The sequence below is a fragment of the Pseudopodoces humilis genome, chromosome 3 (assembly GCF_049639895.1).
Source record: "Pseudopodoces humilis isolate 2021_Gansu_Grassland_sample_001 chromosome 3, ASM4963989v1, whole genome shotgun sequence".
NCBI lineage: Eukaryota > Metazoa > Chordata > Aves > Passeriformes > Paridae > Pseudopodoces > Pseudopodoces humilis.
Genome location: NC_142202.1, coordinates 31,006,542 through 31,034,048, shown reverse-complemented (window position 1 = coordinate 31,034,048; position 27,507 = coordinate 31,006,542). Strand labels below are relative to the sequence as shown.

Here is a 27,507-nt window from a genome sequence, read left to right as displayed (position 1 = left end):
GAGGGGCAGTCAAGTACAAGCCTTAACTGAGGTTCTCTTCTACTGTCTCACAGCCTTATTTTCAACCCTGAGGGCACATGCAGTCCTTCTGTTTCAGACTGGAAGCTCTCTACTCTTACTGCAAGCTCCTACCTGTACTGACTCTTGACTGTGCACTGCAGAACCTGAGATCACCTCTCTGTCTACTGTATGGGCACAAGCTGGGTAAGAGACAATATCTCTCATGTTCCTCCCCCTCTCAAAGAAAGCAATGGGTACAGACTCTTTTGAGCCTCACATCTGAAAACCAGCACTGTCTGGTGTCTTACTAGATCCAACTTTATACCCATCCCTATATCAGTAAGCACAGTCTCCTCTTCCACCAATTTCCTTGCACTGGAAATCTGCTTGCAGCCAGATCCACACATGTGTCTATACACTGTGCTGTCAGCACTTCCAGCTCCAAGAAAAGAAAGCAATTTGGTTCTGCACAGCCCAAGCTGGCCCAGCTGCAGTTAGGTTGAGCTCTGAGCCACTTTGCCTGTAATATGGGTGTAACTTCCAAGCAGGACATGCTCCACCAACAGAAGCTTCATTTCTCTGGCTCTCTACAGACCCTGGGAGAGCCCTCTGTTAGGGCACCTTCACCCTTGAAAACAGCTAATAAAGGATGGGGCTGATGCTTCCTGGTGCAGAAATAGACTTTTTGTGCAACTCTAGACTTTGTAGTCTTGTAACTGTAATGAAGGTATGTAGGCATCATTCCAGAGCCTCTAGGCTGTCTATAAAAAAGAGGCAGGACAGGATATGCAGGGAGACCCATAAAGACCTTCACATTTCTCCATGCTGCCCGCTTCATTTCTTTATGATATACAGCCAAAACATCCATCTAGTGCCTACTCCTTTCATTTGTGACTAGCTACGGGAGAGACTACGTGTCTTCCAAACCCTTCCCCTTCACACACTCTTATCTTATCTCCAATGTGTTCTAGGAAGTGAGAGCAGGGGAAAAAAAGAAACAAAACCAAAAAAGAAACAAAGTTAAGAAGAGGTGGAATATAGGAAGGGGAGCAGGAAAAGGCACAAAGGTCCACAAAAAAAATATGGTGAAGCAGTAGGAGGAACATGGACTGACTACCAAAAATAACAGATGAGTAGAGTAAAAGGGGAAGCCACATCACAGCCTATCAACAGGGACTTTCAGAAAGACTCAATACTAGCATATACCCCTTGAAGCCACTAAAGGACTGTGGATAAGAGATGCACAAAAAGGAATGACTTTGATACCTGGCAAGCATTTTTTGTTCTGTACTCGGTTTGTAAAACACAAGCCAAGAGCCTTCTGGATACGAACAAGCACAGTGGTGTGAAAACAACATCTGTATCCTGCAAAGCTGCTATGAGGGGTCTATTGGTATGGGGAATCTGATTATCTATTCTCTCACATTTTTCTTACCCAAAATGAACACTGAACAGTGGTGTTAGGAGCTAGAAATACATGAGATTTTCCTTCTAGTTGTGTTTTAAGATCATATGAGCCTTTCCAGCAAGATCATTTGAATTGTTCTTCTCAGCCACTGTAACTGTTCTGAGCACAGCTAAAACCAGGACATCTGTTTGAATTATTCCCTTGTACTAGAAAAGCTAAACAATATCCTGCTTTCTCTCTTGCCCAGTCAAGTACTTGAACAGCATTAAGGAGCAGTACTTATGAAAAGATAACGTTAAGACAGAATCTCTCTGCAACCACCTTATGAATGGCAAGACACATCGTAAGACTTTCAGTTACCCTCTTTTGGGCAGGTTACCTTACAACACTGTGCTTTGTGTGGGTAGCTAGAAAGAACTTGGTAACACACCAATGTTTTGGCTACTGCTAAGCAGAGTTCCCACAGCACCAGTGCTGTCCCTCCAACACTCTCCTCTCATCAGTAGGCTGGGGGTGGGCAAGATCCTGGGAGAGGACCTCATATCCAGGACTGCTGATTCAAATTTACCAAAGGGATATGAAAATATGACTGAGACATTTGTCTTCCAGAACAACTGCTACATGTACTGAAGACCTGCTTTCCACAAAGTGGCTGGACATTGCTTGCTGATGGGAAGTAGAGAATCAATTCTTTGTTTTCCTTTGATTCTGCACATGGCCTTAGCTGTTGGTTATTAAACTGACTTTATCTTGACCCATGTGGTTTTCTAAATCTTCTTTTCCCTCCCCCTATCCTGCTGAGGAGGGGAGAATGATAGAACAGTTTGGTGACCAGCTGGCATCCACCCAAGGTTAATCAGCTACATTTTACTTACTTTGGATAATCAATGAAGAGAAATGATACCTTCAGACTGAAGCACAGCTAATCAGACTACTAATTTTCCCAACTAACTGATTACAAATGATGTGTGGACTAGGGAAAACCAGCTCAGGAAAACCATGTATCATATTGAAGAGCAATTTGTGAATGCAAAAAGACAGAGTTAATCAAACTAATTCAGTAGTTAAGCATCATTTGCTAAGCTCTCATGGGCAAAAGGAAGAAGTCCCTTTACAGTGGCACTGTAAACTGCTAGACTACCGAAGGGGTAAACCTAATCCCTTGGACACCGGTCATTTCCACTGAAATCACACCTGACCCATCAGTGCTGGTCAGGCCTGTGCCAAGCTTCCCTGGCCACCCTTGTAGAAAATGCTCTGATCCTCTGGTTGACAGAGCCAGTAACAGCCATGGCCAAGCAGACATCTCCACCTGCAGTGAGTAATGGCCAGGGGAAAACTTCTTTCCCTTGTGCTGGTGGAGGCTCTGCTGTTGTTGACTTAGCCAACAGAGAGTTCAAACATGAAACATTGAAAAAGCTCCTTGTTGCCCCTACCAAATATTCAGCTATCCTGTGATCTTCCCTTATAACAGAGGTGGAGAAGACCTTGTTCTAGCAGCAGAGAGCACAGCTGAGGTAAGATTCTGCTGTCTTCACTCCCTCATGCCCGTGGCAAAGTCACTGCTTCACCTCCAGGTCCTGCACAGCAATCTTACTAAGCTTCAAGGACTGCTTGTCTACTATTTATTATTGATCAGCCAGCTCTCCTTCCACCAGCATGTAGCTGACAATCAGTCCCAAACCCCTCCTCCCCTTGCAGCCTAGAAAGGCAGTGCCTCCTCTCCCCTCTCTTGCTTTCCCTGGCTTTGCTTCATGATGGCTGTTCAAACCATCCACCTAGCACACCTCCCATGGGCACTGGCTTATTTCTGCATCCTTTTCCACCTCTTCCTAAGGGATGAATCCTGCCCAGCATCACATAAGCCACTAGCACAACTGAATGCAATTGTCCTGAGAGCACAGATATAATCTGCCTATTCTCAGTGCCTGAACAAAAGTTAAAAAAAAAAAGAGCAACACTAGAGAGATAGGATAGTTAGAGCTAAAAAAAGACCTTTTTTCACTACAGGGGTTGGTTCTGTAGGTAGATGGAATTGTGTTGATTTGACATCCCATATGACAGCAGTCTGTGATCAAACATCAAACTGCCAGACAAGGTAGGCAAAAAAAGTAGAGAGGACTAGAAAAGCTTTCTGACACATGTGATTTATAAGCCATCCTGCAACAGAAGGTCTGCTTTGAGATTCAGTGCTGGGCAAACACTGTGAAGGCAAGTCACTGGAGTCATGAGTCCTAACACCAGTGAGACAGGACCAGCAGAGCACATTTCAAGTGCAGTGATGAATAGTAAAGGTGTATGGTTTGTCACACCCCATGCGTATTTCAGTCTGCACAGCATCTCACATGCAGCCAAGGCCACCATGTGCTGCTTCACTCCCTTCCTGGTTGCAGCCAGCTAGGACTGTGATGCTCTAGGTAAAGGGACTCACATATCCCTGTTCCATGTGCCCTGTCTGTGTTCTACCCTGGACATCAAACTGGCCTGTCCAATTAAGCACCCTGTCAACTGGAGGAGATTTTGGTGGATGTGGCACCACATTTCCTTTTTCCAGGTAACACCAGGCCAGTGCACCACAAACCACATTTTATCCTGAGAAGGATGGGTACCTCCCTAGTTCACAAGCTGCAACTCTTTAAGCTTTTCATTTTTAAGTATGAAAACTAGGATAGCCCTGACTGCTTTCTAGTTAAGTCCTAAACCAGGCATCACCTCCTCAGCCACTGCAGCATTCCCCAGTTGAAAACCCCACTGCAATACTACTGTGGGAATGCACAGTATGGGGCCAGTGGGGTCAGTGCACCAGAGAGCCTTGGGATAAAGGCTACAGACCCAGCCTGGTGTGCAGCGGTTGCCTTGGCAATGACAGCATTCTGCTGTGGAGCCAGCAAAATGTCAGAGCCTTTGTAAAGCAGGTTCGGTCACCCCGAACTCTGCCTTGTGCAGAACTGCCTCCCCAGCAAGCCTTTGGTGTCCCCCTACCCCCGCTCCGAGGTGCAGCCCCCAGGCAACCCCCAAGGTGCCAGCTGCTCATTTTCCGAGACTCTGCCTGAAGCCACGGTTGCATGTGCAGAATCAAAGGAATTTTGTTCACCTCCAAGATACGCGGCTGGGCTGCTGCAAGAGGCACCACCTGCTCAAGTACATCACCTGTCTGCAGTCACAGCCTTTTCTAATCTGAGACCCAAAGGCATTTCCAAGCAAACGTTTACGGTACAGTGTGGGCGGGTGCACTGCCGTTCGTCCTCCCTTTCGCCTAGTCCCACCCCTGCTCAGGGCATACAGGGAGAGACCTCGGAGGGGTGGCCGGCTCTCGGAGCCGAAGAAGCCAAAGACAGGCAGCAGTAGATAGACACTGCCGAAGTGGGCTCAAAGGATAAAAAATAGAACTCAGAGGCAGAAATGAAGTGATACAGATCCACAGTCCATGGGCCTCGGCATAAAACTTCGCGCTGTGTTGGGATGGCCGTCGGTGGAGTTAACCTTCCACTCTAATCACAGTCATTTAATTCCTGCTAACGCCCCTGTCCTATGTCTGTCCCAACAGCTCTGTTATCTGTCACCTCCCCTCATGGTATGCAGGCTCCCCACTGCAGCAGTTCTCATTAATGCTGCTCTGGCTGGCTGATGAGGCAAGAGGCAGCCGGCTCCCAAGCCCAGATGAGTTTTGTAGACAGCAGGAAATATTTATCCAACATGGAGAGGATGAAAGTGCAAACAAAGAAAGACCATACAATTACTCAGGCATCGCACAGGGGCAGTCTCATTAAAGATGGTATTTCTGACAGGAATTAATCTGAAGTGACAACACAGGGAGCTTATTTAGCAAATGGGCCTGGGGCCTGGCCCAGTGCAAATTTCAGAGGTCTGTCTGGCAGGTAGGCTCAGCCTGCTCTGAGGAGGGGAAAGCCAGGAATATGTAAAGCTGTTCTGGCCCGAGCCTTTATATGAGAAAGTATAGTGGAGACAGCAGCCTCAGCTCACCTTGAGGGGAACAGTGAAGATTAAACTTTCCTACCACACCAAGAGCTTCTCCTTCCTCTTTCTCTTGTAGCCTCAGGTCACAGATGGGTTCCAGCTCATTAAGTGCACAGTTATTCTGCCATTATCCCCCATAACTATAACTACCATCCCAACTTAAGATACTTCCTCCATGATGCAACCTGCTTGCAGTATTAGATGGCTTTTCATTTCTCTTTAGTGCTAGAGCAGAGCCCTGGGATGAGTATAAAATAGAGAGAAACAAGCAACTTAAAAGGCTTTTTATTTTTTAAGCAAAGATCTGGTTTGGGGAGGCTGTTTTGAATCCCCAAGCAATGAAAATAATTTTCAGTTGGAATGCATTATTTCAGTGCCTTTTCTACAATGCAAGAATACATGGAAGAAAAAAAAGTTGAGAAAAAAAATAGCCCAAAAGCCTTGTGGCATCTGTCCACAACCAAACCACCCAAGGCTGTGACCTCATTGAGGTCACTGGCTAAGGTGAAGTAAGGTGGTTGGCATTTGGATCAGATGCCTTACAGCAAGAAAGGAAAAACCTCCCAAGCTGTCAGGACAGATGGCTGTGAGGCCCCTGCTGCTCTTCATTGGGCACATTTTCCCCTCTGAATTGTCACTCAGCAATGCCACTGCCTAAGCCCACCCGAATAATACCCTCCAGGAAATTACAGCCTCTTGCCTGAGACATAAAGTAGAGGCTTCAAGAGAAGCTTGCTCCAAGTTGCTATCATATGTGCTTTCCTGGGTCAGTGGCTCCAAGCTGTCAAGCTGCTTATATGGTTTTAATCAAAAGTTAATTCTTACTCTACTGGAACTGGTGCGTCTGTTGTGCTGCTCAGCCTGCTCTGGAAGGCTAGGAACAATCAGCTCTGGTCGAAGTGCATCTGCCTATCTTCCCAGGAGCCCCCACACATTGCTTAGGAAACCAAATTCCCCTGGACTGCTCGCAATGCCCCCAGTAATGCCCTAGGAAGCTGCTGAACAGGAAGAATTGGAGGAGGCACAGTGCCAGCCAATTAGTAAGTAGCACTCTGCTCTTACCCAGCCCAACATTCAGCAGCTGCAGCAAGCAAATTTAATTCAAATGTTCCCAGATGCCTTGCAAAGCACCCTGCTACTTGGGGATCTTCACATTACATATGTCAATAGCTCCTTGAGCAAACCAGGGAGTGGGGAATGAAAAAGAGCAAACTAAATTGCAACCAGTGGGCATGCCTGCTGGTTGCCTTTTGGATTTCAGTGAGAGTTAATTCTCCTCCTTCCATCCCTTCTTCCCCCTGACAGCCCCTCACCAACCCAAGACTGCAGGCTGCCACATTCATTCATCCTTAAGGTGCTGAAGAGCCCCTGCCATGACCACTGAGGCTTCAGAGCTCCCAGGGCTGGGGGAGAAGGTGAGCTGGCTGGGTAGGCTTTCACCAGCTTGATGTTGGCAATAAATCAGTTGTGTCTGGCTGTGTGCAAGGCCTGTTTCACCTAAGGAGAATATTCCACTTCAATCCAAGCTCTCTAGGAGGATTTTTGTGCCACCACAGCCAGTGCCTGGAAAGCCAGTGTATCCAGTGAGGAGTGTGCGCAGGCAAGCAGCAGCTCCACGCTCAGGCAGACAAATACTCTTTCTTAAGAGCTCTCCAGCCAGTAACACTTTTAGGCTTTTGAGCTTTTCAGTTATATTCACTAAGGTCACTATGTTTTGCAGTCCAGTGATGGAACAGAAGGATGCACAGCTTAGTCCAGGTGCCCCAGCACAGAGAAGAAGGTGCAATAAAGCAGCAGAATCTACAGGATATGAGAGAAGGTAATGGAGGATGGGAAGGAGTGAAAGGTGAGAAAGGCTTGTTGGAGCCCATGTGAGATGTCACAGTGAAAACAATGGGAAGGCAGTACATTAACAGAGGGAAGGAGCAGGCTGGATGTGAGAGGGGATGTCATCCTCTGGGACAAGGAAATTGAAAAGGCTCCATAAGACCTCAATATGACTCATGGAAGTGGAGACCTCACCAGAAATGCAAGTGTTTTCATTGGAGAAAAGCTAGGAGGAGGCAGTACCATGAAAACTTTTTCCAATGTGTCTTAGTTTCAGCTAGGATAGGGTTCATTTTTTACAGCAGTGTCACAAGAAAGTGTTTCCTTCTTGTGCTTGACACAAGTGGGAACAAAGCTTTCCTCTCTCTTCCCCTCTCTGTCTTTCCTTATTCAGTCCCAGGCAACCATGATGACACCTGTAGCTATTTCCAAGAGCCCTCCCATACATATGACTGGGTACAGCAAGGCCTCAGTGTCATGCTCCTCTAAAGTACAGCACTCAGTAGTCTCAACTATGTTGTAATGCTGCAAAATATTAACAGCAATAACCAATGGGGTATGAACCAAACTGGGTGTGTGTTTAAATTTGCATGGCACTCAGCTCCCTTCATGTTGTAACTTAAAGCAGAAAAGTGACTTTCCCTTTTCTTGATCCCTTTTAATAGGAGCTCAATGAAGGCTAGAACCAAGATTACTTTTAGACACTGTGCAAAAAGGGAAAAATCCTCAACTTACTGGAGAAGGATAAAACCCACAAATTTGTTTATTGAGTTGCAGTGCTGATAATAGCGAAACTTGGCTCAGAGGGAAGATCTACTATGACAAACTGCCTTCATTATTAGAGGCTCCCCTGGGTCCTGTATTATTATTAAGAACTGACAACATGCTCCATGCAGTGTGAGTAACAAACAAAGGCTGTCCCACCCCAGAGAGCTCACAATCAAACAGGGACATAAAACTGGAGACTACTGTGCAGAACTAGAGGGAAGAGACACTTGAATCTTTTTAATTATTTTGTTTTCTATCTACAGTAAACAAAATTTTCCTTGCAAAATGCATTTGCTTCCCAGCTACTACTGAATGGCACGAACCACCAATTTTACGTGTCCCCATTTTTAAAAAATATTGAATGCAGGCACTTTGCTGAGCATAGATGAAAGCACCTGGCAATCCTGCTAAGATAATGGATTTTAAATACATCACTTTTCCCTAACCTTCTCCAACCAGTGATGTCTTCAGATTTCACTCAGTTCTCTCCACCAGCTCCCAACCCCCAGTATGATTTCCCCTCAAACTCAGAAACCTTGAAACCCACTTCTCTTCCCCTGCAGAGTTCATATAGTCCAAATAGCTTAGTTAGTGCAACAGGATGAAAGCCCTTCTGCAACACAAACAGCCATTGACTTTTCCCTGCAGTTCCTGCCTGGAGAGCTCTTCAGCTTATTCCCTTTTTTCCATGCAAGTGAGGAGGATGGAATTCCACTCATTTGAATCTTTGGCCTACAAAATCTACACCACCAACTAATGACTATAAGGCATTGTTCCCACTAAAACCTTATTCAAAACACTGAGCATGCACAGCACAATGGGGGCTGCAGAGCTTTGAAAGACCTTGACTATATCCAACCCCAGAGGTAAAAATGAACACCAAGCTGAGCACTTGGCCTGTCTCTTCCATTCAGTGGGGAAGATGCAAGACCATCAGAATCAGCCAGTATCATCACTTTCAACTCTTAATCAGAAAGGAAATGTTGATGTAATTGCCTCCTGATATGCCACATGCTGGGGCTCCAGGAAAGCAGACCTTACCTGACGGACTTCCAGTCGGTACTTGAGGATGGGATCCACAGCATCAGGCTCCTTCTGGGTCCACTGCAAGACGTAAGAATAATTCTTGGACTGCTTCTCGCTCAAGGTGGGGTTGGGAGTGTCATAGTAAAACTCTGGGCTATAAGCTTTTGCTGGAGGGGAAAAAAAAGAAAAAAAAAAAGAGGAAGGAGAGTAAAAGAGTGGGATCACATGGAACAAAAATTACAAAGAGACATGGTGAGAGTGGAAGAGCTCCACTCACCCAGCTTATGGACCTGCCTCTAACACAATGGATATCTTTTCTGTTGCACTAATGTGCCACTATTTTCTGTGAATCACTACTGCTTTCACAGCCTAAACTGTTGGGAGGATTAGCAGCCCTGCAACACCAGTGGGACATGACCAGCACCTGAGAAGGTGGGAACAACTTCAGTTCTCCAGCTGGAACCAGCTCTAATATTTTCTCTCTTTCTTTGTAGTTCAGACTGAAGTAACAGCTTTAAACTGGCATTTCTCCCATTTCATCTGCTGCTTTACAGAGACTCCTGCTAACAAACCCTGAGGAAAGATCATTTGGCCAGTAGGTCATACGAAAAGTGTTATTTATCACACAGAGACCATGGCATTAAAAAGGAGACCTTGCTCCTACTGCATCTCCCCTGCCTTGACAACACAGTGCTCCAGCCTCTTTGTAACAGAACAGTCAACTCGGCAGCAAAGAGGACACTGACCTCAGCCTGGGTAAAAGCAGCAGGAGCTTTGGCAGGGGCAGAGATGTCTTTTTTAAACTCATGTCTCTTCTTAAAAACAAAGTGCAGCAGGAAAAGGGAAACACAGAAGGAAAGACGTACCAGAGAGAAAATGAGCAGTTCAAAGAAGGGACTTCCTGTCATTTCCCTAGCAGTTTCTGTCCTGAATCATTACCAAACAGAATTTGAAGGTGCCTGTCATGCAGCCCAGCAGCTGGTGGACTAATGCACAAGGGAGCACAGGCACCTGAAATCTTACCCACAACTGGTTTTGCCCTATTATGGGTGAAATTATGATCATTTCACCCAGTGAACTTCAATTTTTGGCAGGTCCTGTCCTGAGCCAGGCAGGAGCTGGACCTGAATGAAAGCTCAGGTGTCTGGGTTCAGGTCCAGTCTGAACCAGCAGAGACCAGAAAGATGCCTGGGCAGCAAGGGATGCTGGAGAGCAGAACAGGAAAAAACATAATTTCCCTTGGTCATCTGCTCCACTTTTCCACTTGAATTACAGGCCCTGCCATTCTGCATGGTTGTAATTAGGCTTGACAGGATTCAGTGTTTATTTTTTATGAACTCAGATGTATAATATTGATATTTATTTCCAAGTCCTTTTTCTCTTATTATTTTTATTGACTTGAATTTTTGTGCAAGCAAGAAATTCAGAACCACCTCAGAGACTAACTGCTGCTTATTCAACTTGTATTGACTATGGAAATCAAGCTTTATAATGGATTTCAAAATAAAATCAGAACTGATGATAATCATCACCTTGCATGATATTAATTGACTCCAAGATGGAAATAGAAGCTAGAAAAAAAAAGCATTTTTTAATAGAAATGCTGCATATCAAAATACTTTCAGAACTTCCTTCTGCAAGCTTTTACTACTGCTGGAAATTTTGTCTTTTGGTTACAGCTGGTGGGAAGAGCTGAAGATTATCCACATCTCTCTTTCAAGCTCTTCTGTGCTTGTGGCTATTGAGGGAACAGATGATGAACATTATGGGCTGCCCTGATAACTTCCTCAAGAGGAATGGGTTGGATGTTTCACTATCCTTCCAAAACATCTTGGAAAGCTAATCACTAATCCATAGAAGAAAATAATCCCATCCTCGTCAGATATAAGTACTCTATTTTCAGCACATCTGAACATCCCACAGTCAAAAATGACCCACTTTCTGTCACATAGGAAGGTTTATGGTTTTGGGTTTTTTTCCACAGAAACAGAAACAAAAAGAGACCATGCTATTTTCTTTGCTCAAATAGGAAGGTTGTGGCTGATGTGAATTAAAACTCCAGCAATCTTGAGTGCAAGTAGAGCAGTCTAGTCACTGGAGTCTTTTTCAGGTTGCTCTACAGGCTCAGAAGGTCTAATTCATTTGTAACTGTCCAGGATATGGGCAGAGATGTCCGGAGCTGAACAGCTACCATCAGATACCAATGTCTTGGAAAAGGAGAAGGGATGCAAGAAAAATAAAGTGTTGCTGCTTTCCTGATCAGTGCTCTCCAGGAATGAAACCTACATTCTGCTGATGGGATCTTATCTCAGGCACAGCATGGCACATCTGGTGCCAATATGTATTTGTTGCTACCACCAGAGAGAAATTCCTGGGAGCATTCTAGGCTTGACAGGGGTGCAATTTTCTGTGATGGCTCATAGAGGAATATGGTTTGCTATCACTTAGTGATGTGAGAGTTACAAGCATATGAGAAAAGTAGAGAGGGCCAAAGCTCTCAAGCAAAATTTGCTGTCAGACAAAGGCCGGGAAATCTCAAGGGGTGAGAGCAAGGTCCTGAAAAGGGACCCAAATAGTAAAAGTAGTTTGGGTTCTCCCATTTCTCTAAGCATCCCAGAGTTACAGCATACCTGAGCTTTCCCAAACCCTAAGAAAGACCTGCTTCAAAATCAGGCCTCTCTGGATGTTACTCATTCTCATTTTTTCAACCCAGACTTGAAAAGTTTTATAAATTGGCCTTGGAGTCAAACCCTAGTATTTGGACTGAATTTATTGCTTATTAAGGCAACTTGATGGGAGAGCTTTTCTAGAAAATTGTGCTGAAGTCTGTTCTGGGGTCATGGGAAAAGCAGATTTAATGATCAGCTTGAGAGGCCAGGTCAGACATGTAGTTTTAGATGCTATAAGTCTTCCATCCCTCTTTGCAGTTGCAGGTGCTGGAGAGGAGTCCTGTTACAGTGGATGATGGATTTAAAGAAAACTGTGAACAGCAAACCCACCGTGTACTAGTCTCCATTCCCAGCTCATGTTTTTTCTAGAAAGCACTGTAAGATGCAGACAGACAGGAGGCACAGGGAAGGCACAGGAATACAAAATACAGTTTTTGTTTCTTTCTTTGTTTGCTTTTAAAGAGGAAATAAGATGGTTTGGAGCCTGTTGGAGGGATTTACAGGACTTCCCCTTGGTCAATACCTATCAATGAAACAGGTTGTTCAAGCTTGAAGCTGATGGCAGGGTTTAAATCCTCTAAGTGGTCGAACACTGCTAAAATGTAACCGCGGCTAGCACTTAACTGCTCCGGGTCCATCTGCCTGAATGACGGAGATAGACCTCCCTGATGGCTTATGGAAAATCATTCCTCTTGAACAGAATGCTGGGCACAGAGGAAGCAATAGAGGCACTGTACTGGCACCAGTTTATGAGAAGCAAGCTTCCCATGACCCTATCCAACAGCTTGCTCTGAAGTGCATTCTGTGACTTACCAGACACCTGGAAGAGGCAGGCAGAGACCCCCACGTCATTGGAAATGCTGCACTCGTAGCTCCCACTGGTCTCCCAGCTAACGCTGTCCACTTTGAGCTCTGAGTAGTCCTGTTGCTCTGCCAGGGGCTGTGCCAGGAGGCTGCCGTTGAAGCGCCAGATGGAGGTGGCCACCTTCATGGGGCTGCCCTTGAGCATGGTGCAGCGCAGGGTGACACTGTGCCCCATGCCCTGCCGTATGTCCTGGAAGGCTGGCTCCACCACGGGGGGGACTGGAGACCCAACAGAGCAAGAGAGGGATGCCATCAGGGAACAGCTGCCTCACCCAGCACAGTCACCCAACCACCTTTGACAGGTACCTATGATTTCCGAGGGGTTGAAGCCAGGATCATCAGACCAAAAGCAACAGTCATCTGACATTCCCCTCTGACTGGGCTAGGGCCACATTCTACCTCCCTCCCACTTATGAGGTAGGAGTAACCTTCAGCAAATACTCATCCCACACTGAGCACTGCTTAGAGGAGCTACCAAGCTCTGCTCTCTCATTTGAGAAGTGCAACGCCAGCAGCTGTATCATAATTTGGATTCAATCCTCAGATTTAATCAGGATGACTAGTCTTCTTATACAGCATAAAATGCACTCCCTGAGCAGGCAGGTAAGTTCCCAAGCAGTTATTTCTTCTTGTCAATGTTTGGCAGGGTTATCAAGGACACTGTGTTCAGATGGAGGGATCTGCACTGGCTCTCCCCACAGACCTTAAGGGCCTTTCCCAAATACATCAATACAACACATCATGGACTGGCTACAGGGATTCTGGGTCCTATTTTTGTCTCTGGCAACAATTCCCTGATGTTGGAAGGTAAGTCACATCTCTGCCAGTAGTGTGAGAATGGGAGTGGTTATAATGTGTTCACCTCCTCAGCAAAGGGAGACCACTATGTCTTTTGCACTTCTTTAGCACTTGTAAAAATTTATAGGAACTTCATGATTTGGGCATGGTTGATGCACAGCAAGGAGAAGGTTGGATTGGTACTGTTTGGGTTATTCCTTATTTAATGCAATGAGAGAGGACTTAAATCTCCACTGTCTCCAATAAACATATCTTACTTGCAATAAACTCTTAATTAAAACATTACAGTGTGAGTGTGGCAGCGGCCTCAGGGGAGACAAAGAGTTACACTGTCCCAGCCCAAACCCCTTGTGAAGGGCGGCCCAGGTGCTCTGATTGGGTTTGAGTCCCTGGGGGGTTCTCCCTTGGTGTGCTTCTACTGGTCCCTGACCCTGAACTCCACCCTCAAAGGTGGGGACCCTTGAGAGTTCTGTCCCTCAAAAACCCTGGCTCTGCCTTTGTTCGGGGCTCTCTGTTCTGGACCTGACTTTGTTCCCATGTTGAATAAATGGTTTCATGAACGGGAGCCCATCTTGTTGGTGTTTCATGCTGGTCCTCAGAATCCTGCTGCTTCCCTGGACGAGATCCTGAGGTTGCTGATTGCAACATGTGGGGATAACCAGAAGATCGCCATCTAAAATGAGAAAAGCTTCCTGAACACAAATCAGCTATTAGCCTGAATGTAAAAGAGGGAGAACTGATTTACAGCAGCTTCAAAATCGCAACTGACCTTCTCCAGGTTCAAAGCAAGTCCTCTTCTATAGATACCTTCTATGCCCTACAGATCAACAAAGCACCTGCCTCCTCTAAAGAGTTGTCAAGCACAGCCAGCACTAAAAATCTGCAACACCCAGCATTTGCAGCGCCACAGACACAGGGCCACCAACAACCGTGGGTCACTCAGCATTCCCTGCTGCCCTGAACAGAGCTATGCTGCAGAGGGCTCCAGCACACCAGTCTCCTTCCATATCCTGACCCCAGCAAGACCCAACAGCTCTGTGACACTAGTGACATCTCTATAACAGATGAAGGTGGTGCATGCACTGTCCCACAGGCAGGCATGCAGTGTCCCATCTCCAGGGGGCACAAAGGCATCTGTGGGTATCCTGTGTACAATCATCCCCTCCACCTGGCAGTCTTTGCTTGACGTAGCTGATTGTTTTCAGGGTACCTTATTCTCACTCTAAGTCTCTGGGCCCTTTACTGAACTCAGGTGGATTAAACACAGCCCTTGCCTGAGCTGGGTGCTGTGCTGAGTGGCACGGTCAGCTCATTACAGATACCTTTCCTGGGGATGTGTCTTTGCGAGTACTTCAAGTGCTGACTTGCCTTTTGCTCACACATCTTCCACCTCACAGTGAGAATAATGTGAGTTGTTTGATTAGACCTAGTGCCATGCATGCGTCATCTCCATCCCTAACTGCTATCCTATTTCTTCAGTCACATCTGATCTGTAATTGAAGCTGCTGGGGTCTCACATTATAATCTAGGCCAGCTGGTGATATAGGGAAAAGAAAGAGAAGACGTGGAGAGAAGAGAAGAAAGAAGGCTTGAAAAAATGGCACAGCCACTTCAGATATATTTAGAGCAGTCTATCTCCTGAGGAAGAGAGAGAAGAGTGGGAAAGCAGCTTCCTTCACTGCATCTAGTTGTGCCTGGTATGGGGTTGGGACATAGGAAAAGGTCTGAAAATGGACAAAGTGCAATCTGCAAGGACATGTGCTGCAAGGAAAGTGCCATCCTGGGCTTCACTTGCAGGAGTGTCTGGGGCTGGTAAGGGGTCACAATGGAGTGGGGCTTGGATGCTCCAGAGGCTTCCATAGGTCACTGGAACAGCAGGGCAGCCAAGGATGCAGAAGATCTTCTTCAGCCGGAAAATGGAATTTACTTGATTTGCACTGGGACAGGTTCCGGGATTATATTATCATCTTGCAAAGAGAATGTCTGAAAGTATCTATCAATTAAAAATAGATTAATTTTTTTCCTCATTTCTTGCACTAGGAAACACTCAACGAGCATTAACTCTGCGTGTAGCCCTGGAGCTCCTGGGTTTTCTGGAGAGAGAGCTGAAGCAGGTTATCCCATCACTACAAAGTAAAGAGAACTACACCATGGGTCAGTTATTCCCCAAGATTCCCAATGGATATGGAAACAAAGGAAGGTCAACAGCAATTACAGAGCCAGACATCAGCTCTGGCCTCCAGTGCCTACTGGGGAGTTCACAGTTGTTCAAGGAGGTTATACACAAAAGGCAGACTCACCACAAAAGCAGGGACTCAGTCCATAAAATCTCACTGCTAACAACACAGCCTTTTCTGTTTCTTTTTCCCTGCCTTAAAAGCAAAAAGAAACTTGTTTAAATGAGCTGGTGCTCCTACTCCCCAGCTCCAGTACACCTGAGATGGGGGCTATCTTGGAGGAGAAACCTGTGATATGAGCCCTGCACAGACACCTTTAGGGAGCTGCAGCAAGGATAATGATTTTCAAGGTGCCTCTTATACTCACAGAGGAGCAGCATCTCTGGGGGCTATAAGGAAGTTGTATTTGACTATTCTGGCTTACTAAGCTGTTAAGATGCTCTTAAAGTTTTTAGCCCAGTTCCAAAGGTGAGTCCTCATCCAGAGGCTCCTCAAACACCTTTCTCTATCTCCCTTGAAATCCAGCACCTATATCAGAAGTGCTCTTTTAAGCAGCTTCCATGTTGCAGGCAGCAAGTTGCTATGCTTCCAGAAGGTAAAAAAACCTCTGGGAGCATAGAGAGCTTCAGGATCCCCTGGCAAGAAACACAATAAACAAATACAATTACTGTTCTTTCTCAGCACACAGCTTAACTCTAGAAGAGCTCACTGGCAAGAGCAGTGATGAAAGGGGTAAAGAGGCGATATTGAAGCCAGGGTCCTCCACCAACCTTGTTAAGATGCGGCTGCTGAGAAACACAAGGCAGGGGAGTCTGCCTTTGCAGCAAAATTTGCTAGTCAGGAGCAATTCCAATCAGCCAAACACAGGCAACCTACTCCACTGTGCCAGGCACCCTAAAGCAAAGCTGGGCTGCAGTCAGCTTCTTGCTGTGAGCCAGAGCAGATGCTCTGCACCAAAGGGCTGCTAAACTAATGTTGCTCATTGTGATGAAGGGCAGCATTGAGGAAAGTACAACAGCGAAATGTCAAGCATCAAGGAGTGTTGCTCTGTGTCCAAATAACCTCTTATTTTCTTAGTTTTACTGGAAATAACCAGAACAAAAATGCTTATCCTGCTAGATGAGTGAGAAGTGCACTGCCTTCTCAAAGTTAAGAGTTATGGTCTGCTTGGTTTAAGTCTGTTTTAGTTCTAGCCTTGAGAAAGGGTAAAACTAAACCAGGGCTCTTCCTTTCAAGAGCCAAAGAGCTCAACGGAGAGACCACAGTCTCTCCTTTCACTGTCACTGTGCTGTCCTGCTTGGGCATAGCTCAGCAAGGGATACTTGCCCTTGCAGTGCTGTCAGGTTGCTGCAGGTTCCCATCAAATTCAGATGCTTCCAGAAGGCAGAGATGTTTCTTTCACCAGTGATGAAGTCAGAGGATCCCAGGATAGCAGAGATGCACTTCGAAACTTTTTACTTGTGGGTAAATAGAGGGGAAAAAAAATTCCCCTAAATTAGAAACTGGCAATGTTGTCATGAGGCTGCTCAACCCAGTTGGGATGAAGAGCAAGGAAAGGCTCCTATTTGAGTGGACTCATGCACAGAAATCAGTGACAAGCTTAAAGATAAACCACCATCTGCAGAACAAGGGAGCATTGAGTGAACAGTGTGAACGGACCTCACTCAAATCATTCAGGCAATAACTGAGAAGGTTGGATATCCTAGACATCACAGGACAACACTACTACGCAAGACACATGCAAACTTTGCTTCCTCACTGCAGTTTGGTAATGAATAGCATAACCAGATCAAATCTCAAATGCTGGCTTGTTTTGGAAAGGTCATCAGAGCTAGGGAGCTCTCTCATAATTTGCTTTCTGACTCAAAAGAAGCCTTGCCCCCCTTGTAGCCATGTACAGCTGACAACAGACATCTCCACAGGTTGTGAACTGCCAGTACTGTACAGCTAGTGTGTGCAGCTGCCATAGGCTGCTACATCCTTATTTTGCTACAGGAATTTACTTTCCACACTTCCTCTGCTGCAAAGAGCACCAAAGCACAGCAATGGCATTGGGAAAAGGAGAGGCATGAAGAGAAAGATGCCCTAATCAAGGTCACACACACACAGAGATCAGACAAAAGCAGGACAGGAGTCCTGTATCCTCGCCTTCACTATCTAGTGTCTTGAATCAGGATACCTTTCATATTGGGACCCATATCCAGGTCTTTCCACTCCTAGCCCTGTCTTCCTTATCTGTGAGAAACACCCTCACCTCTATCCTCCATAACCAGTCTGTAACTTTTTATTTAAATCTAGACAGTGCTGTACGTAACACAAGTGATGAAAATACCAAGCTGTGCTAGATTAGAAAGCTACTTAATTTCAGCATCTCTCATCCTACCCTACTGACTGAGTACCTCAAAGCTTAGCCATGCATCACAGCACCAGTGAGACTCCTGACTTTGGTCTTCACCATGTCCCTTGGTGAGACCCAACTGACCACTCATTTGTAGGATTAACACTGCAAACAACACACAGATAACCTGGCATGAAAGACTGCACATAGTGATCAGTTACAATTCTTAGCTGTGTCTCTTTATCTGAAGAAGCTAATGACAACAGGAAGTAATTTCTTTCTGTAGAAAGCAAATCAGTACAGGCAGCTATTTGGACCTTATGGGACCTGTATAAGTCTATTCAGCATCCATTTAATTTCTTATAGATATCCTTTTGCAGTTATGGTGGATGCAGTATTCCCTAATCTTCTCCAGACAACCAAAGCAACCTCAGCAAAGGATGCCTCCCTTTTCCAACCCCCAGTCCCATAATCTGGGATAATAAAGATATCACAGACAGCAAAAATACTGCAGCCCTTTTCTCACAGCAGGTAGAAAACTCCATGGTTTCAGCTCCAGGAGAGACCAGAACTCTCTACCCGAATAAGAGGGAAGCTCTATTTTTTTTGTCGCAAGGCTGTGAAATCACAGCTGAACAATTCTGTTCCTTGCGAATGCACCTACACCACACATCCTAGGAACACACATTAGGCACCAATGGTTTTCCATGTGGAGACAAATATCCAACCCCTATTTACAAGCCCAGTCTCATATGATTGTTTAATATATAATTGAGTAGTTAGAAGAAGGGAGATCCAGGAAGACTTGCTCAACCTGTTTCAGCTACATCTCATTATTTTATCCTACATGACTTTTGCCTTTGCCACTTCAGTATCTCCATGTATGAAGAGATAAAACACGTGATTTTTGCATAGTGCTTGAAAGCCAAGTTTCAAATATTGTTATTTCAAAGAAAACAAATTTAAGTACATTTTCTGCTAGACAACTGAGTGCAGGATCTGGAGAGGCAGGGCTCAGAGGATGCTTAGTTCTGTGCTAGTTGGCTGCTTTTAAAAGAAGAGCAAATTAAATGTATTCACTTCTTTCTTTTCTGCTTTTCTCTTCCCTGAACTTTCCAAGCCGTTAGCTCAACCAGTTTTCACCTATTAATATAGAGGGATTTACTAAAGGATTTCCTCTTCTGCATGATGAACTGTGCTGATTAATACATGAGACCCCTTGCTCGCTTTACATAGTGCTTTGAAGAAAGTCCATTCTGGGTGGGAATTTCCAGACCTATAGCCTCACAGATATGCTTCCTCAAAAAAAGATCTGTCCCAGACATGCTGGAGCTTCACTCAGACTCACTGCCCAATTAATTCACACTAACAAGACACTACAAAGACAAGTATTCTTCTGTAGTGTAAAGCCACCTCACTCCCATGCCTCACTTACCTTCTAGTGCCTCATTTTAAAACAATATACTCGCCAAATTGAAAAAGATAAGTAGAAAAAGATAGTACATGTACAGAAAACACATACACATTTATATGTGAAACGCATGCTGCTGAGCCTTTCTCATCCACATACCACTGAATCAGCAAAGTTGTTCACAGGAGAAATATAGAGGTTGAGAGTGGGCATTTCAGAACTAATAACTTCAAGTACTGCCAGACCAATGGCATAACTCCATATTTGTGGGGTTTTTTCCACAGACTAAGTATTTTCTCTAGCTCACAACCAAGTTTGCTAATTATGACATAGTGAAGAAGCATGATGGCCAGGGTGGATCTGCCCACCCTTCATTCTCCTGCCCACCCATATACCCACAAGAGGGGAGCCCTCCCATATGTAGCAGTGTCAGACCACCAACGTGTTGCTCAGGTTCTGCCTGTGTTGTATGAGATAACAAGGTGTCACCTTATACACATGCAGCTGTTTCTACATGCCTCTGTTTAACAAATTGGGCTGGCAGTGACACACCACTCCCAACAGCATATAAATAGTTTAGATGCAAACATTCATTAACAGTCAATCAATTATATTTTTTCCCCAAAAGCATCCTATATGCATTAACTTTTGGCAGAGAAACAGTTATCGTACTATTCAATAATTCATAGGTGAGCTACTCAACTGGGCAGTTCTGGGAATAAAGCAACTCATTGCCAGTGCAAACTAAGGAAAAGAAACAAAACCCAAAATCAACCCCACAAAAAAGAATAAATGAGGTTCTTCCAAAGCAAAGAATCCACATCCTTCCTCTTACTTCATAGTTTATCACTAATTTTTTTTACCATCTAACTTAACTCCCTTACTGCAATTTAAGCCTACTGCAAAGTCCTCCCCAGAGGTGTTTTCACATCCTGGTAATCAACTCTGTACTATCCCCAGAGTGTAAAGAAGGGAAAATAGAGGGAAGACAGCTAATCTATAAAGTTCATCATCCTAGGATAGGCCCTCCATGTTTCTGAGAAAGATTTGGAACAACTGGGAAAGGACTGATAACCTCCTCTCCCCAGGTTTGACAGCAAACCTGGTGCTAGCTGATGCAGGACTTTAAAAACCACATTTATTACATTCTTTTTCTTTGAAACACTCATTTTAGGAATGCTACCTCCCTCCAAGGCTACTGAGTGAGAGGAACATCTCCAGAGGATGATTGAGATGGCAGGAATTCCTAGCTGGCCTCTGTCTTGTACCTGCACAGGGAGCTTAAGGTGACTGCCAGGCCTCACAGCTCTGCTGGGTGGGATGAAAGCAGAACAAAGCAAATGCATTGAAGTGGCCAATGCCCCCCTTCCATATGAACATCTCATGAAGTCCCAGTGCTCCTTGTTTGATGAGTGGATCAGTAAGCTAAATCTAACACACATCTGAAACCTGGGCAGCTTTTGGACAGGAGACACCTCCTGTAATCCAATTGCTGCATGCCACAACAGAGCTCACCTGGGCAGGAAAACAGACACCAGCCTGCACATTCCCCATAGTGAACACAGTGAGAAATCTTTGGACTCCAGGAAATGTCCAATTAATGCCATCACCAAGGCTCATGTCCAGAGTATGCAGCTGCCACCTACAGGGAATTGTTTTAATTACCCCTTGTCTCCTGGAGGCTCTCACGCCCACACAGGAGTTACTGGGCAGAGGTGACTGCTGATTCCAAGCATCAATCCAATAGCTCCTGTTCCACTGCCGGCTGCCATAACAATTCAATTACGTCCATATGTTTACAGCCCTTTAATAAAAGAACTGAAATTTAAAAGCAGGAAGGCTGCAGGAGAAAACTACCTCTGAGGACTCCAATCCTGTCAAAATGGAGAAGAGACCCTGCTTTAGAAATGCAGTTATTGTCAGGGCTACAGGGGATCAGAGGCTTCTTGAGGAAGCTGTTAAGCCTAATAAGGGAATTTCTGGGCAGATGCCCTGAAAGCATCTGCCACAGGGTTCAAGGAATCTGACTGCTTGTGATGAGACAAAGGCTTCTCCATGGTGCTATGCAACACTAGGTAAATTTATCTAATTTCCTATAGGTTATTGCCCTTTGCCTTGCCCCTGTGCCATCCCTGTGCCCCTAGACTATTGGCTCCTGACCTCATACTTAACCTGAGACACTACAGGAAATCTTGGTCGTCACTGCAACATTTTGGTGGGACTTTGGAATAAACCTCATTGGAATACTATACAGAAGACCCTTCCTATCTTTCTTTGCTGACCTGTTGCCAGTGTGCATGGGTTTTGGATACAGTGACTGACTGTGCCCAGCTGAGCAGCTTCCTCAAGAGACACTTTGGACTGGTAGCAGAAACACTATCCGTTTTTCTGCACTGCTATGGCTTCTGCTCGCAGCTGGACCACAGCATTACCTCACCTTCTGTTTTCAGTCTGAAATTAAATTGGGCCCCAAGACAATCGCTCCACAGCTGCTTTCCAAACAGGTAGGCAAAGTGAGAGGCAGCACAGAATAAGAAACTGTTGGGGGTTAGGTGTCCCTTTAGTTCTGGCTCACCTGTGGAATTTTTACCCATTAGTTGTGGGGAAAACCTGGCTGCAGGTACTTGGTGGGTACTTGAGAAGAAACTAAGAGTTCGGCTGGGCCCAGGGGGGAAGTGGGGCAGGAAGAAGGGGAGGGTGGGGACAGTTTTGCTGGCTTCTTCATCTTCAGAGAAGGACTCTTGGCTGAGAGCTGTTGCTGAGAAGGGAATTTGCCATCACCCAGACGGAGCTGCTGCTGCTTCTTCTCCTTCTCCCCTCTTCTTTGGTGGGCCTCGCACCCCTTGTCCTGGCAGGACATGTGGCAGTGCCAGCCACTGCCATGGAGCTGCTGATTCACTTCATCCATCGGGCCGGGATCTCGGCTCATTCCTGTGGTGCCAGCCGAGTGTTCCTCAGAGCCCTGCAGGAGCACCGGAACTGACTACCTGAGGGGGTTTGTGAAGCAAAACCTCTCCTCCATCCCTTCCCGTCTCAGCTGAGAAGGCTGTCACAGGGTCCCTGGCTCTGTTTTGTTGTTAATGCTGTAGTTATTGTTGTTTGTGTGCCTCATTATACATACTAGTAAAGAACTGTTATTCTTATCCCCAGATCTCTCTCTGAGAGCCCTTGATTTCAAAATCATAATAATTCGAAAGGAGGGGGTTGTGATAAATGAACTTGTAAAAATTCGTAGAAATCTAAATAAATATATATGTAGCAATAATAATATAAAATATAAAGTACAGTGTGGCCCACAAGTCCTTCCCAGATCTAGTCGCGAATTCCCACTCAAGAGATAACGACCCTAGCCGGCGCCCATCAACGGAAAAGAATGGACAGGACATGGACCATCAGGCTGACAGGGACAGGCTCGGCGCCCATCAACGGAAAAGAATGGACAGGACATGAACCATCAGGCTGACAGGGAAAGGCTCCGACGAGATACTCATCACCGGACCTGAACACCCCGCCTTGCAGGCCACCGTTGGGGGAAGCAATCAGGCAGACAAAGGGAAAAAGTCCAGCCGAGATATCCATCAGCTCCAACCCGGATCCAACCATCCCATCCAGATGGCCTGAACCAAAATGAAATCAAGAAACACCCAGAACTTCTTTACATATGAGGAGACTCTGTCCGGACGTCTATTTGACTCTATTCTCCAACGCCAGGAAATCAATTCATACAACAATCAAGGACCCTTGGTGAATGGTGCCTGCCTGGAATTTGGCCTCAAGGCACAAAATCCCTATAAAAACCCCGGACAGTCTACCCTCCTTCGTGGATTTGGGAACACCTATACCTTTGGGTATAGACCCCTGTCCACCCAGCGCTGCGCTGTTTGTTTTATTGTGGTTTTTCCTCATTGTTTATTTTTTTTATAAAAATTGTTTTATAATAAATTGGTTTTTTTATTTAACCCAAATTTGCCTTTGCATTTATAACAGATTGGTGCCGTGACTCGGATCGGAGAAACTGCGGGGAATCTTGCTGCCCAGGACGGGTACCCCCGCTGATTTTGGCGGCCTGGTGAGTTGAGAGCCCCCGTAGTTCATTCCGATATCCGAACCAAATTTAGGCTGAGATAAAAACCACAATAAAAAGGAAAAGGATCCGGATCGGAGAGCTCGGGAAGGCACGGAGCCTTCGGGAAGCCGCAGCTTGCTTTGCTCGTAAAACGTCTATTGTGCACAAAGACACCCACGCAGGAAAATAGCTGTAAGTACTGCTGGTTGAGTGGGCGATCGGGCGAGTGTGTGAGACGTGATCTGATCACGAAGCGAGTGCGGACTTCAAGGCCGCGTTTCCATCCTCCCGCGAGGGAATTGGCCGGCCGCGAAGGAAGCGATACAGAGTGAAAGTTTTTTTTCTCTCGACACACACTCGTAAAACCTGAGGCCAAAGGGTGTCTCGGGAACTGATCGCAAGGAACTAAAAGGGGAAGGATACGTCTTGTCGAGCTCAAGAATTGGTAAACCCTTTTAGTAAACGGACCCAGGTAGAGGTCCAGGAAAGGATCAAAAAGTACCGATTACAAGAGACCTCAGCTCAGCTCGCTGAAAGGTGAGTATCGGCAAATTTTGATTCCTAGAGTAAGTACACAACGCAGAAACAGATATCGACTCCCGGAGAAGTCGAAGAAAGGTAAGAATATATATTTGCGAAGTATGGGGCAGAAAAAGAGTAAGCTTCAAGGAAGAAGCACAGGGAAAGATTCCTCCGATCAGGGGGAGGAATCACCAGACATCCCACTGGAAAGTCCCTTGGGGTGGATGCTAAAACACTGGGAAGATTGTCCCCAGAGGAAGGGGAAATCAAAGGAGAAATTAATACATTATTGTATGGAGGTTTGGGGAGGACAGGAGTTGAGAAGTCACCTCACTTGGCCAGTGTTAGGCACATTTGAAAAATGGACGTGTAATAAGTTATTCTCCTATGTGGAGAACAAGGTCCCCTCAGATCCTGAGGAGAGGGAATATGCTAAGCTCTGGGTAAATGTCAGAGTAGGGCTATTTCCAATAAAACAAAAAGAAAAACGTGAGTCGAGAGCTGAGTCCTGGGAACCCCTCGATCACTTACCACCCCCATATCGTGGACCGGCGGGACCTTCCTCTGCAGATCAAGTGGTGCCTTCAGCACCCTTGGGCCCCCGAGACCAACCCACTGAGATACGTGTGTCTCAAGCGGGAGACTCGGGGCCAGCAGCGATGCCGGCAGCCCTTCCCCTTTCCCCGCCTGTAAACACCGTAACCACAGCAACCTCCTCGGAGGTTTTTCCTGCACAAGGCTGGGGATCACCCTATCCGTCCCTGCCGGTCCAGCCGCCACAACTGGGACCCTCCCATACAACGGAGGGGATTCCTCCCTTCAGCCGGGTGGCGGCAGAATTCCCACAATTGATAACAGGGAGGCAACCCACAATCACCAATTCCCCTCCCGCAAGTAGAACCCGTTTGAGAGCGAGAATGACGGATAATGAATGGGGAGAGAGTGAAGAGGGGCACCGGTTGTTCCCTCTTAGGGAAGTACCGACGGCCCCGGGAGTGATCGGTTTTGTGAATGTACCCCTTAACTCTGGAGATGTAAGGGCATTTAAAAAAGAGATGGGGCGGTTGTTGGATGACCCTCTTGGGGTGGCTGAGAGGTTAGATGAATTTTTAGGGAGTAGTATTTATACCTTTGACGATCTTATGGCAATCCTGAGATCATTGTTTAATCAGGAGGAAAGGGAGATGATTAAACAAGCCGGGATCAGAGACTGGGACAGATGCAATCCACAGGGGACGCCAGGTAACCAGAAATGGCCTAGCGTAAGCCCGAGCTGGAATGCACAGACGGAGGAAGGCAGACGGAACATGATGGATTTAAGGAGCATGATTGTACAAGGTATAAGAGAAGCGGTCCCTAGGAGCCAGAATATTAGCAAAGTTTTTAGAGAATGTCAAGGAAAAGAGGAACCACCCACTGAATGGATCGAGAGATTACGGCGAAGTTTACAGATTTACTCTGGGACTGACCCGAACTCTCCTGTGGGGGAGGTTCTGTTAAAAACACAATTCGTTGCTAAATCTTGGGAAGATATTAGGAGAAAATTAGAAAAGATCGAGGGGTGGCAAGATAAAAGTCTCCAGGAGCTCCTAAGGGAAGCTCAAAAAGTATACATGAGGAGAGAGGATGAGAAGCAGAAATTGCAAGCTAAAATTTTAGTAACTGCGGTAAAAGAGGTCCAGAAACAAGAACAGATGCAGGGTAAGTTTAAAACACTACCCGGGAAAGGTCGAGGTTCTCACCGGGCAGCCCCGGTCCCTCGGAGAGAGCCCCCTGAATGCTACTACTGTAAACAGGTAGGACACGTTCAGCGGAATTGTAAACAAAAAATAAAAGATGAGAAAATTTTTCAGGAAGACTAGGGGTGTCAGGGGCTCTTTAATTTGGAGACCAGAACATCCAAGGAGCCCTTGATAAAGTTAAAAGTGGGACCCCAACGACAGGAGGTAAGTTTTCTTGTGGACACTGGGGCAGAGAGAAGTACCCTGCAGAAATTGCCATACGGATGTGTGGCTAGCAGAGAAAAAGTTTTTGTAATCGGTGCAAAGGGAGACCCCTTTGAAGTACCTATAATAAAAGATGTGGAAATAGAATCTGAAAATAAAATTTGCGTAGGGAATTTGCTATTAGTAGAAGAAGCAGATTACAATTTGCTGGGAAGGGACATGATTGTCGCTTTAAGAATTAATATCATGATTAAAAACTCTGAATTGGTGGTGAAAATATTTAAGTTGACTCCTAAGGATGAGGAGAAAATAAACCCTGAAGTATGGCATTCAAAAGGAGAGGTAAGAAAGCTAGATATCAAACCTATCAAAATAGAAATCGAGAACTCTGAGGACCCTATAAGAGTTAAACAATATCCCATCCCGATGGAAGGGAGAAGGGGGTTGAAACAAATAATTGATGACCTCCTAAAAGGGGGAACTTTAGAACCTTGCATGTCTCAACACAACACCCCCATCCTGGCTGTAAGGAAGACGGATGGTAGCTTCCGATTGGTCCAGGACCTACGAGCGGTAAACGCTAGGACCCGGACTAGATTCCCGGTGGTGGCCAACCCCTATACTTTACTAAATAGGCTCACACCAGAAGATGTGTGGTATAGTGTGATTGATTTGAAAGATGCTTTTTGGACTTGCCCTCTGGATGAAAGGAGTAGAGATTATTTTGCATTTCAGTGGGAGGACCCAGATACAAACCGTAAGCAACAGCTAAGGTGGACGGTCCTCCCCCAGGGGTTTGTGGAGTCTCTGAACCTTTTCGGACAAGCTTTAGAACAAATGTTAACCCAATTTGCTCTTGAGGACAAGACAAAGCTTTTGCAATATGTAGATGACTTGCTAATAGCTGGACCGACTGAAGAGAGCGTGAGGAAAAGCACGATTGCCTTGTTAAACTTTCTAGGAAGGAAAGGTTTGAAAGTATCAAAATCCAAGCTGCAATTCACAGAGCCTGAAATAAAATATCTCGGACATTGGATATCTCAAGGGAAGAAAAAATTGGACCCGGAGAGGGTAGCAGGCATCCTTGCATTGCCTGCACCAAAAACAAAAAGGCAAATTAGACAAATTCTAGGGCTCTTGGGATACTGCAGGCAGTGGATTGAGGGTTTCAGTGAAAAGGTAAAGTTTTTATATGAAAGATTAAACACTGACAGGCTGAAGTGGACTGAACAGGATGAGTCTAATTTTCAGAAATTAAAAACTGTTCTTATGACTGCCCCGGTACTAACTCTACCAGATACGAATAAAGAATTCCAGTTGTTTGTGGATGTGAGTGGACAAACAGCACAGGGAGTCCTGACTCAGGAATGGGCAGACAAAAAGAAGCCTATAGGGTTTCTTTCAAAGATCTTAGATCCAGTCAGTCGGGGTTGGCCTACGTGTTTACAAGCAATTGTAGCAGTGGCCCTGTTAGTGGGAGAAGCGAAGAAAATAACTTTTGGGGCTCCCCTGGTAGTTTACACTCCCCACGATGTGAGAAACATATTGCAACAAAAAGCAGAGAAGTGGCTGACTGATTCCAGGCTCCTGAAATATGAAGCCATCTTAATCAGCTCACCCGGTTTAGAATTGAAAACTACTTCTGCACAAAATCCTGCTCAGTTTTTATTCGGTGAACCTATAGAGAAGTTAGTGCATAACTGTTCTGA

General features: G+C 45.7%; 1 protein-coding gene across 2 annotated transcripts in view; it reads right to left on the bottom strand.

Annotated features, from left to right (window-relative positions):
* MDGA1 (MAM domain containing glycosylphosphatidylinositol anchor 1) overlaps positions 1 to 27,507 on the bottom strand; it is a 170,626-nt gene that overhangs the window by 43,302 nt on the left and 99,817 nt on the right. Inside the window, exons 9-10 of one of the 2 annotated variants that reach the window (XM_005530614.2) lie at positions 12,490 to 12,759; positions 9,023 to 9,174 (exon numbers count right to left, since the gene is read on the bottom strand). In XM_005530614.2, the coding sequence (XP_005530671.1) occupies positions 9,023 to 9,174; positions 12,490 to 12,759 (422 nt within the window). The remainder of the gene's footprint in view (positions 1 to 9,022; positions 9,175 to 12,489; positions 12,760 to 27,507) is intronic. The other variant, XM_088053005.1, reaches the window with a different exon arrangement.